Source organism: Nuphar pumila, chromosome 14 (genome assembly GCF_984573655.1).
Source record: "Nuphar pumila chromosome 14, dmNupPumi1.hap1.1, whole genome shotgun sequence".
In the NCBI taxonomy this organism is placed as follows: Eukaryota; Viridiplantae; Streptophyta; class Magnoliopsida; order Nymphaeales; family Nymphaeaceae; genus Nuphar; species Nuphar pumila.
The window spans coordinates 7,874,863-7,886,904 of record NC_143262.1 but is presented as its reverse complement, the minus strand read 5'-3'; the positions used below and the strand labels follow the sequence as shown (position 1 = coordinate 7,886,904).

General features: G+C 40.7%; 2 protein-coding genes across 2 annotated transcripts; both read right to left on the bottom strand.

Moving 5' to 3' along the window:
* Positions 1 to 2,968: 2,968 nt before the first annotated feature.
* Positions 2,969 to 3,559, bottom strand: LOC149816247 (uncharacterized). The gene has a single exon (XM_089986860.1). The coding sequence runs from the start codon at positions 3,557 to 3,559 to the stop codon at positions 2,969 to 2,971; it is 591 nt and encodes a 196-aa protein (XP_089842986.1).
* A 5,858-nt stretch (positions 3,560 to 9,417) lies between these two features.
* LOC149816246 (long chain acyl-CoA synthetase 8-like) lies at positions 9,418 to 10,603 on the bottom strand. The gene is made up of 4 exons (XM_089986859.1): positions 10,523 to 10,603; positions 10,254 to 10,382; positions 9,911 to 10,140; positions 9,418 to 9,529 (listed from the first exon to the last, which is right to left on the bottom strand). The coding sequence occupies exons 1-4, from the start codon at positions 10,601 to 10,603 to the stop codon at positions 9,418 to 9,420; spliced, it is 552 nt and encodes a 183-aa protein (XP_089842985.1).
* Positions 10,604 to 12,042: the final 1,439 nt, after the last annotated feature.

Sequence of the window (12,042 nt, the reverse complement as noted above, 5' to 3'; positions counted from 1 at the left end):
TTCATCATGGTGACTAGGGGTGTCAACGGGTCAGGATTGGTTCGGACCTAGGTGAAACCAGACCTATACCTGATTTGATATGATGATATTGGGTCCAGACCCAGATCCAATTGAACCCACCATTAGAGAAACCATATCCTATAAGAATTACATGAACTAGACCTGGACCCTACCTGGTAAAATGATATGTTTTATGTTTTTTACATTGAAAAAAATTGTGGATCTTATTCAGAACTTTGGTAGGGCCCGAGTCTGGTATGAAATTTCACATGCCATATGGGAATCCATATATTAATCAGATCCCTCGGGTCCGACCCAAATTTAATTGAACCTTCTTATTTATCATAAAACCTTAACCCTATAGGGTTTGGTACGGGTCAGGTCTGGGTCAAACCCAGCGCATTGACAACCCCTAATGGCGACAAATAGCTTCCAAGGAACTTAACTTTGGAAGCTTTTTTTGTCTAATGTCCTTTGGACCTGACCACTTTTCAATTTGAGCATGTTTCGTTACCGCCTGCTCATGCTTGACCCAACACCGTATCCTAGCGGTGTCAATGGGTCGGTTTTACCCGGACCAAACCTTATAGGGTCAGATGTGGTGACAAATAAGACCAGAGTCCAGACCCGAAGGTCCGATTAATACATGGACGTGGGTATAGTTTGCGAATTTTTATACCAGACCTAGGTCCGACCAGGGTTCCGATTGAGACCCACAGTTTTTCAATGTAAAATTAATAAAAAATATTATTTTACCGGGTATGATTCGGGACTGGTTCATGTAGTTCTTATCCGGTCCGAGTATGGTTTCTCTTATAGTAGACCTGGGTTCGAACCCGAGATCATACCGGTAAATCTGGTCCAACACCTCTCCTCACTTCTACTTGCTCACCCTTTGCCAGTTGTTGTACATCTACCGAACGGCAGCCCAACAGATGACGGTGGGAGTTGGCAACAGTCATCGGGTGGTCAGCCGACTGCTCTCACTCTCTCTCCACAGTCGGAGAGACCATAGTTGGTTAGCTCACTGGTCAGCAGTCTGGCCACTGACATCCCCCACCCTTGTTTCAAGCGATGGGTATTTACGCCCTCAGTTACTTTGTACGCCTGATCCCTCTTCCACCGCCTAAGCAGCCTCCTTTGATCGCCCTCCCACCCTTTCGAAAGAGATGGACAGTTGAGATCTCGCAGGATATTTTGGTCATCCTATGGACCCATATATATATATATATATATATATATATATATATATATATATATATATATATATATATATATAACAAAATTTCAACATAGCCACAGAAAGGGTCAACATAGTTGAACCCAAAGAGAACAAAAGCAGAACAACAAAAACAAGCAGGAGGAAACATAAGATCGAGAAGATGAATACGCAGAATCACGTAAATGTCCACTAGGATTTTTTGTGCAAGAAGATTAATGTGAACCAGAGATTCCCAAAAAATGACATCGTTGTGCATCATCCAAACGAACCCCCAAGTGGTAAACAACCACGACCTTCAGATTAACCACCATCGTTTATTGTGCCGAAGGCAGACCGGACCCAAGATGAGGTCGAGCGCAAAGGACTCCTCCATAACCAGGACCTCCGGGTGCTTCCAAGTCCTACGAAAGATTTCCATAAAGGTAGGGCAGGACCAGAAAAGGTCGAACAAGGATTCTTTAACAGCATAACAAAGCACACAGCAGCTCGAAAGCTGAAGGCCCCACCTCTTTAAGGTAGAGTGAGTTTGAACCTTATCGTGCAATATTAATCAAGCCAGAACCCGAGAACAATGAGAAGTACCCTTCACCCATAGTGCAGATTCAGGCAACCAAGCTGCCCCCGGGAGAAGCAAAGATCTATAAACTTTGTTGGTCAGGAACTTTCTGGTAGGAGAAATAGCCCAATGCACCCAGTTACCAATATCGGCAGGATCATCAAAATAGTCGCTCAAGATAGCTAAAGCCGACAACCATGACTTACGCAGATGAGAAAATGCTCTAGGCCCCAAACGGAGAAAAACCAGAAGGAGTGGAGGCCCATACTTAGAGAGAAGAAAACTAGCGCAAGGATTATCCAGTTTATGAGCAAGCCAACATTGCTTAGAGACCAGGGCAATACTCTTGAGTCTGGGCGCAGAAACACCTAAACAGGTTATAGAACGTGGCAAAACCACTGAACGATAGTCAACCAGGTGGCGCTTACCCTTGAGATGACACCCAGACCAAAGGAAGCCTGCCAGTAGACGCATCAGCTGCTTCTTCACACCCACAGGCATCAGAAACATGGACATAAAGAATTCTGAAATGGTCGAGAAAATGTGTTTCACTAAAGTTAGGCGGCCAACGTACGAGAGATAAGAAGCATGCCACGAGAATAATTTGCGCTTAACTTTAAAAATTGTCAGAGCCCAGGCCACAGAGGATAGGCGCTTAACTTGTAATGGCAAACCCAAGTACAACATAGGCAGCTCAGATGTAACATAATTAAAAATCTTCATCCAAGCAGCTAACATAGAGGGTTGGACGTGGAACATAGAAAAGGAACACTTTTGCTCAATGAGAGAAATGCCAAAAAGAGAGAAAAATGAGAAGAATAAGCTTGAACCAAAGCATCTGCTGAACACTAGGCGGCTGAAAATGAACATATCATCAGCATAAATAAGAGCATGAAAATGGAAGTCCTGAATTGGTAAGGGATCAATGAAACTGCAAGCAGTGGCCCGCTTAAGCAGCACAACAAGACCCTCGGCGATCGCATTAAACAATAAAGGCGAAAGAGGGCAACCTTGACACAGACCCCACTCCAACTTGAACCGTTCTCCGAAAGTGTCGTTGATATTCAGCATACCCTGGGCATTCGAGACTAGTTCCCTAACCCAGCCAGAGAACTGACGACCAAACCCGAAGTTTGATAACATTTAAAATAAGAAGGGTCATTGCACCAAATCAAAGGCCTTATGAAAATCTAATTTAAGAATGAAGGTTGACTGCAAAGATGCAAAGAGTGCACAACCTTGGTTGCCATGATAAAATAATGATGAACCCTCTTATTATGGATGAAGGTGAACTGAGAGTCCGAGAAGATCTGTGGAGTCACTGATTTCATCCTATTTGCCAAAACCTTGGCAATCATACGGTAAAGAGCACTCGTCACCGAGATCGGGTGAAACTGAGAGATATCTGAAGTGTCAACGTCTCTAGGAATAAGCAAAATAATGGCTAGATGAAAAGGGTAGGGCAGCCTAGAATTGCGATAAAACTCATCAAAGAGGCTAGCCACATCCGATTTGACAGAATCCCAAAAAAATCCTGAAAAAAAGTCAACATGAAACTCGTTAAAGTCGAACACTTTCCAACCAGACAGATCCTTGATAGCACGAAGGATCTCAACATCCGAGAATCTTCTTTGTAAAGCACAAGCTTGGTCATAAGAGATCGCCTGTAGCAAGACAAATTCAATTTTCCCCTCTGCGACCACCAAAGAGGCATAAATGGACTTGAAATAGCACGTGATGGCCGGGTTGACAAGTTGATCAGAGAAAGAGACACCCCTCATGGAGATGAAAGGGATAGCCTTCCTCCAATGACGATGGGACGCATAGGAGTAAAAAAAATTAGTGTTGCCATCATCGGCTTTGAACCAATTCACCCTTGATCGCTGCTTCCAACGGATTTCATTCCTGACTCTCCAGCTATTCAAAAGCATAGTTAGCTCAATGGACCTGGCCTGGAAACTCAAAATTTGAGGTTCAGAAAAAGCGTCAGGGGAAGACATAGACTAGTATAATTCAGAAAGCGCACGCTCTCAGGCATCCAAATGTTGAAATTTCATAATGCTGCAATTATGGATCCAGGCCTTGATATCCTTAGCAAGACGCAAAAGCTTGTTGGTAAGTCAAAGAGCAACCCAATGCTCGACAGAAGGTTTAGACCAAGAGGCAGAAATAATCAAATTAAAATCTGGCTCTTAAAGACATCATTGCTCAAAAACAAAGTGCCCGATGAAGGAGAAGTCATCCCTCCAAAGATTGATGAGCTGATCATGGTCAGAGATAGAGGGCGCAAGCAAGACACATTTAACGTCAAGGATGAGGTCCAACAAAGAAGGGGTGACAAATACCCTGTCAAGAACCCGACAGCACGGGCATGATCGCCTATTTGATCAAGAGAAGTGCTCGCCGGTAAGAGGAAGAGGATAAAGTAGATGTCGGTGAACAAAGTCTTGGAAGCCTCGAATGGAGGGATAAGAAAGGACGATAGAATTGGAATCATGAGGAGAAAGCAAACAATTGAAATCGCCCATAATAAGGTGGCACAGATCATTAGAAGTAATCACCCTATCAAGGTCTCCCCCAAAACGCTGGCCTCCTTGCAGTAAGTTTGGGTCCATAAACCACGAACACCACTGTTCTTCGACCAACTGACTGTAAGCTGAAGGCAACAGACAAAGAGTAGAGACCCACGTCTAGTTGTGATAAATTTAAAGACTTCTTACCGAAGAGGAAAGAAGCGACCGCAAGCGAGATGTCCTTCATTTTAGTTTTACAGATGGCAAACAAGTTTGAATTAGCTTGTTTAATCCAACTCGCCAAAAACAAGTGCTTGAGGGCAAAATTGAGGCCCCTAATATTCCAACAAATGAGCTTTATGGCACAAAATATGAAAAGACTCATGGCTGCCTCGACCTGGGCAATCTACGAGGAGACCAACCAAGAGAAACTGAGGCAGGAAAGACAACCCTCTTTCGTCTACGGTTACCAGTGGGGGAACGTTGAACATTCCCAGCGGGAGAGTCATCCTGCGAAGAACCGAACGAAGCAGGAGGAGGGGGCAAAGGATATACTCGAAAACAAAGTAGAGACCAGAAATAGCCGAATCCATGACAGCCGATAGAGCTAGCAGTTGAAATGCAGAGAGAGATCTCCAGCAACGTCACTGATCTCAATACCCAAGAGGAGTTGAGAGGAAGGCAAGTGGGTTGACACCCCCCCCCCCCCGACAAACCGCTGCCAAGGGCAATGATAGGCGGAGAAACCATATGCGAAGAAAATGAGAAAATCTCAGGGGCACAAGGGGAAAAGAGGCGAGGATGAGAAACCGAGAAGCCAATCACCATGCAACTGCAGGCCTGGTTGGAGACAACATGAATCGTCATAATATGGATAACAGGGTAAGCAGAACTCCGAGATGAAAAGAGAATGAAAAGAGATATTAAACTAAGGCCACCATGAGCAAGACTGTCCACCCGTGCCATCGAGCAATAGCTGAAAAGGGAGAAGGTCAAAGAAAATGGCGGGTCCCAAGGAAGCGAAGAAATGATCGACTGAACTGGAGGATGGAAATGAGAGCAGGCCTTGGCATGGGACTGTGAGGCCAAACCTGGCGGCATGCGCTGTGAAGGAGAAGGCAAAAGCATGTCAAGCCCACCTTGAGCAAGCAAACCTAAAGGCGACACAAACAAGACTTGGGAAGGTGTGCAAGAATAGGTCGGGTTTGAGGGGTGGGGGAAGGCACCGGCAAGCTTCGTCTGCCTCCGACAACCCAGGATCCGATGAGCTTCCCACTGGAGAGAGAGAGGGTCGAGGTTGAGGTGGGGGTATGGTTGGGAGAGAGCTCAGCGAAAATGGAGAAGTACGAGGGGGTCACGATATGTAAAAAGGAGTTTTAAGTATCCCTTTTTGTAAATGGACAGCTTTGTTAGGCTCTCGTCATGTTCTGATTTACCATGCTTCTACTGATTACTCTCTCTCTCTCTCTCTCTCTCTCTCTCTCTATATATATATATATATATATATATATATATATATATATATAGTAATGGATAGCTGCTATTAAATGGGTTTTTCAAGTTTTTTCTTTTATTTTTAAATTTTGTTTGTACAGATCTGATATGTACACATGGCTTTTATATGGTTTCAAAAATCAATTTCAAGCCTCTTAATATCATTTTTTTATCGAAAACATATGATCCAAGTGTGGATTCCTCTAAATCGACAATGTTCAACACGTTTATGGGTTATATACTGCAAGAAAAAAATACCAGAAAAGCAGAAAAACCAACTTAACACATATCATTTAGCATATTTTATTTAGCACCTATCCATTACTATATATATATAGAGAGAGAGAGAGAGAGTAATGGGTACGTGCTAAATGAGCTTTTTAGGATTTTTTTTTTATTTTTTAAATTTTGATCATACAAATATGATCTATGTACTTCTTGATTTTATAGGGATCAGTTCTTGAAGTACTGACCCATTTTCGTTGATCTCTCTCTGATATTTGCCAATACAAGAAAAATGTGGATTAGCGACAGAAGCTATCCGTCGCTAATCAATTGCTAAACATTTTAGCGACGGATAACTTTCATCACAAATTCCTAATCACTAATTAGCAATGGAAATGAATTGTCGCTACTTTTGTTGTAAATTAGTGATGGATTAGAGTCGGATCATGTCCTTTGCTAAATAAGCATGGATTTAGTTTTGCGACGGATTATATTTCATCGCTAATCTGTCATTAAAATAGCGACGGCATTAGCGACGAAATATAATCCATCGCAAAACATCAAAAATTCATCGAATATTAGCGATGAATATTATTCGTCGCTAATCCATCACAAAATTTTAAAAAAAAAAAGAGCCCCGAGGCGTGCGCCTCATACGCCTCAAGGCGAGGCGCGCCTCAAGACAAGGCGTACACACCTTGAATTTTTTAGTCAAATGAGGGTCAAAGTCCTCATTTGACCAAAAAATAGGATTTTTTTGCGCAGTTTTAACTAAGGTGTTAGTAAGAAATCGGGTTTGATCCATAAGACACCGGGTCTCAAACATAAGCCCAAAAAAATTCTTCCGGGAGGCGCTGCCCCCCACGACCTCTCGCCAGGGGCGGCCCCCCTGGACCCCCACCCGCTGAACGTGTAGTGGGACCTGCATCAGAGGGGAGCCCCCGGACCCCCCTTACTGCAAGGGCAATATGAATCAGGCTCCACAACTCATCAGTTGGACCTATGTTAAAATGAGTGGGTCCTCATGAGGGATTCCAGCTCGGCTCAGATCCTAAGTTGCAACAAGTATGAGACCTCTATTTGTCTCAAATCTGAGAAGAGATCCAAGCTACAACATTAAAAGAGAAGCGTCTTGATCTAGCTCACTTCCATCAACATCTAATCCTTGCCCTTGCAAGCCATCACATGATGGATCAATAGCATGTCGAACATAGTGCAATGCAAATCCAAGCAAGGGATGCATTCAAATGTTGAGGAAAGACATAAACTTCATCATCTTCCCATGCTCTTCCAACACAAAAGCAATTTGCATTTACATTTTCTAAATGCCAATTAAACAATTTTCACTAGACATTTTCCCCCAAAACCTTCCATGTTTCTTATGATCTAGGCATGTAATTAGTGGAGATGTTTAATTGCCTATCAACAATAAAGCTTTTGAACTTGATCCAAGTTCTATGACAAAAATATCATTTTGAGATCAAGACAGAGAGCATACTTGAATTTCTCCATCAGTGATTGATAAAAGTTACAATCCAAAGGCCTCCCTCCAGCATCATGAAACAACTTCTCCATTTGCTCAATCTGAAAAGAAGGGAAATAAGAAAAGGAACAAAATTATTAAGAAATGGTTCTTTTGTTAGAGTAGCTCAATTTCAAATGCTAAAGTTCATTATAATAACATTTGAAAGATCAATTCTCCCAAATCCTACATAGTACTTCACAGTGAAAACAAACTCGATAAGGGTCAAAATAAAATTATTGCAGGGCATATATTATCAAGGGTTTATAACAGCAGAAAGAAAAAAATCAATCACTTTGATAATATACCAAACACATAAAATGTACCGAGCGATAGAAGAAATAAGATTATTAAGGCTCTGCAGTTCCACAAATAAACGTAAGCAATGGACCATAAAATGCTATATTAAAAGACCTATAGATCAGAATGTTAAGCAAACCTGAAAGTATCATGTAGTTTCATTGTTAGAAGGATGCCACAGTTTGTGCAACATAATGATGGCCTGTAACTAATAAAAATAGTGACACAAACTATTCAGCAAAGGCTAATAAAAATGGGAAGAAGGACAATGGCACAAATAAGCAAGCAAGTAAAGCATAGATTTCATTAGTACATTCAACAACTTTAGAATTATCATCTGGTATTACAGAAACTACTTCTTATTTACAATGATAGACAAAGGCAAAACTTTCAAACCTTAGTTATTATACAGACATCCACATTGCTTCCACTTCCCAAGTCATTGAAATTACAAGATAGGTACACAAAAATAAAGGAGCTTCATTGTATATGGCAACAGATCAGATTCACTAGAAACTTTATAAGCTATATGAAACAAGTTCAAAAGTTCAACTTGAAAGAGCCAAAAAACTTCACTTTCAGGAACCCGGGCAGTTGCTTGGAAACAAATATCAACAAATCAGCACCACCAACATCGTGTCTCAGTGCTAAATCAAGGTTTGTTATACGTTCGAGAAAATCATAGTAGTTCTGCCTAGACCTGAAAAGTACCATGATAGGAGCTTTAAATATATAATTCATTATCAAATGAATAAAAGTTTAAGAAAATCAAGCATGGTTAATGAAACTAAACATGTCAAATGTCATCAGGGAGAAAGTAGAGGGCAATATCATGATATGAGGGAGGATTTGCATGAAAACTCTCTCGCCATACAGCTTGGCGAGGCAGTAACTTAAATTGCAAGTGTGTTGGTAAATTCCTAGATGCCTCAAAAGTTTTTTGTGACACTTGTTTTGGAGGATAAGCACATATTTCATCAAACATATGACAGCCAGAGACACTGTCAACAATCTCAAAGTACCCTCTGCAAAAGGGTGTGAAAATTTATGACTGTACTGCCCAACAAGTTATTCCGCAGTTAAATAGACTACAAACTTTATAAACTAACATTTAAGCAACTGACATAATGACAAAAATAAGGAATCTCTTGCTTCCAAAAGGACAGAACGTAACCATTCTCAAATCATGAATAACAAAATGCAATCATTTATCTCCTCTGCTTCATCTAAAGATAGAGAGTGGCATGTACCTGAAAGAGGTTGTATTACATTTAACAAGAAAAAGACTTTCTCATATCTTTTTTACTCGCAATAGATAGCATTATCCTACCTAGAAATTCCTTATGAAGTCGCAAAAAATTAGAACAATAATTGCAGTACCCTTCATTTTACCTTACATATTTGTTCAGTGACTTAAAAAGAGGTTTACTGAAACCAAGCCTACAATTATTGTATAGAAACAAGTTTTAGCATATTAATACCTGGCTTAGCTTGGCTTGGCGTTTGTTTATACCCCTGATTCCCAAGAACTGAAACCCAAAAATTATGATGCCTCCTATTTTTCAAAGTTTACAAATTATCTCTGTTAACAACAAGGTAAAGGTGGACCAACACGACCCACTGAGAGATCGTCCCATTCAGAAAAAGTTGCACCAGCACATGTCTCTGTTAACCCATAACCTTGACCTATTGGAGCCCTGAAGAGTTAAACCACATTAGTTTCTATAAAAACACAATTGCTTATGGAAATAAGTAAAAGACAATACAATCAAAGCATCATGGAGAACAAGAAAACTTTACCAAACCAATAAAATTCAAGTGCAGCATATTGCCCAGATCAGCAAAAACACTCAAACATTCATAGAAACCAAACCCCTATAATTCGGCAAAAACTTCTTGGGAGTTTGATGATTAAGAATCACCATAACATGATTAATTGCAATGAGGCACGGTCACTAAAAGTTGCTACTATAAAAGTTCTAGCACTTTGTTATATAGTTGTTCCAGCCAGTGTTAAGCTTATTTCATATCGGTACAATATTTAATTTCAAATATAGAAATGATAAAAAAAGATTTACCCGACACAAATGTCGATAAACCTTTGGGTATCTCCAGACAAAGGAGCACCACCACAAAGCATAAAACGAATACGTCCCCCCAGAACAAATCTTATCTTTTTAAATACAATGACATCCCAGAAAAGCTTTTCTAGTCCAGATGCACCAAACCAACTTCCTTCAATAACAGAAAGTCGACGTCTATATGCAGTATCAAAGAATTTCTTTGATAAGCCACCTTCCTCTACAACCTAATAATTATGAATGATGAGTCACTTCTAATTTTCCAATTAATGGTGAATCTTTACAAATACTAGTTAGTAAGTAAACCTTTTTCAGTACTGCCTCCATAAGTGTCAGATACTGCTGCCATAAGTGTGGGCTGTAATGCAGATGCATCCCCTTGTGATCCTTTCATGATTTTATTTGATGAATCAGTTAATGTCAAAGCTATACCATAGCCTACTGCAGTACCTGCAGTCATCATCACTACCTAGAAAAGCAAAGAAGATTCACATATAAAATTTATATACAATTGTGAAACCATACAATCAGAAAAGAAAAACTTATGTAAATAATAACCTCAGCTGCCAGTTCTAGAACATGTGCCAGGGGCAATTAAGCCAAGTAAACATCCTCAACGACAGTGATATCTCCAAATTTCACATATCCATCAACCATAGAGTTCCAAGATATCAAATCTCTCAGCGGCATTTCGTCAAATACATGACGAGCACCATCCAGAAGCCCACAATTCCCATACATATGGATCAAGGAATTCGAAACGGGCAAAACCAAATCAAATGGTGGAGGATCTCACCTTCGTAGACCTGATTCTGGCGCGCAGAAGCATTGATAAGCAGGGGAAGCGTGTACTCATTCGACAAAACTCCACGCTGAACCATCTGGTGATTGAAGAAATCGATGGCAAGCGCAGGAAGCGATCGAATGAGGTAGACTTTGATGATGGTGTTGAAGGAGAAAATGGTGGGTTTGGAGAGGTGGGTGAGGTAGAGGAGCGTATGGGAGATAGACCCATCGGACAGGGACAGGGCGCAGAGCCTGACAAGGTGGCCATAGAGGTTGGCATCGTCGGAGAGGTCGGCGACGACAATGCGGGTGTGCAGGGGAGCGAGATCGGCCATGGTGGTACATGGCGTTTCATGAAGGAACATTACAGTTTGGGAGAGAGAGCGAAAAGAGGGAGGGAGAATTTCGCACCTTAGAAGCGAAAATTAGCGACAGAAAAATTCTGTCTTAAAATCCATCTCGAATTAGCGACAGATTTTGCGATGAAATTTTTCCGTCGCAAATTCCAATTTTGGCGACGGCTAGTTTTCTCTAGCTAGTCTATCGCAAATTTGTGATGGAAAAAACCGTCACAAATTTCTGACACTATTTAACATTTTTCTTGTAGTGTTGGAGCCTAAATAACCTATAGGGATCAACGAAAATGGCGAGCATTACTCTCTCTCTCTCTCTCTCTCTCTCTCTCTCTATATATATATATATATATATATATATATATAGGTGTTGTTAAATGGGCTTTTCAGGTTTTTTTCTTTTATTTTTAAATTATGTTTGTGTAGATGTGATATGTAGACATGGTTTTTATAAGGTTAGTTTCATCGAAAACATATGATCCAAGTGTGGATTCCGATACCCCCTCTTGCTTCCCCATTTTCGTTGATCTCTCTCACAACCAAACCCCACCTCAACCTCAACCGTTTCTCTCTCCCGCAGGAAGCTCGTCGGATCTTGGGTTGCATGAGGCAGATGAAGCTCGTCGGTGCCTTTCCCCACCCCTCAACCTGATCCTCTTTCTCTCTCTACATGCTAAATGAAATATGCTAAATTGGGTTTTTTTGCTCTTCCAGTATTTTTTTATCAGTTTCGACCCCATAAATGTGTTAGGCATGGTCAATTTAAGAGAAATCCATACCAGGATCATGTGTTTTAGTTGAAAAAAATGATATTTAGAGCCTCCAAAATTTACAAAGATTTTGAATCGTTGATTTTTCAAACATTATAAAAGCCCACCTATGTGTTAGGATCAAATCCTTTAAGAGATGATTCTTATAAAATCATGTACATACATCACATCTGTACCATCAAAATTTTAAAATAAAATTAAAAAACCTGAAAAACTCATT

Bases quoted from the DNA above. Each gene is read 5' to 3' on its own strand.
- LOC149816247 (XM_089986860.1), bottom strand. From the start codon at position 3,559: ATGAGGGGTGTCTCTTTCTCTGATCAACTTGTCAACCCGGCCATCACG.
- LOC149816246 (XM_089986859.1), bottom strand. From the start codon at position 10,603: ATGCCGCTGAGAGATTTGATATCTTGGAACTCTATGGTTGATGGATAT. The intron at 10,383-10,522 runs GTTTACTTGGCT...TTGCTTTTCTAG, and splicing joins ATATCACTGTCGTTGAGGAT to GTAGTGATGATGACTGCAGG. The intron at 10,141-10,253 runs GTATCTGACACT...CATAATTATTAG, and splicing joins AGCCCACACTTATGGCAGCA to GTTGTAGAGGAAGGTGGCTT.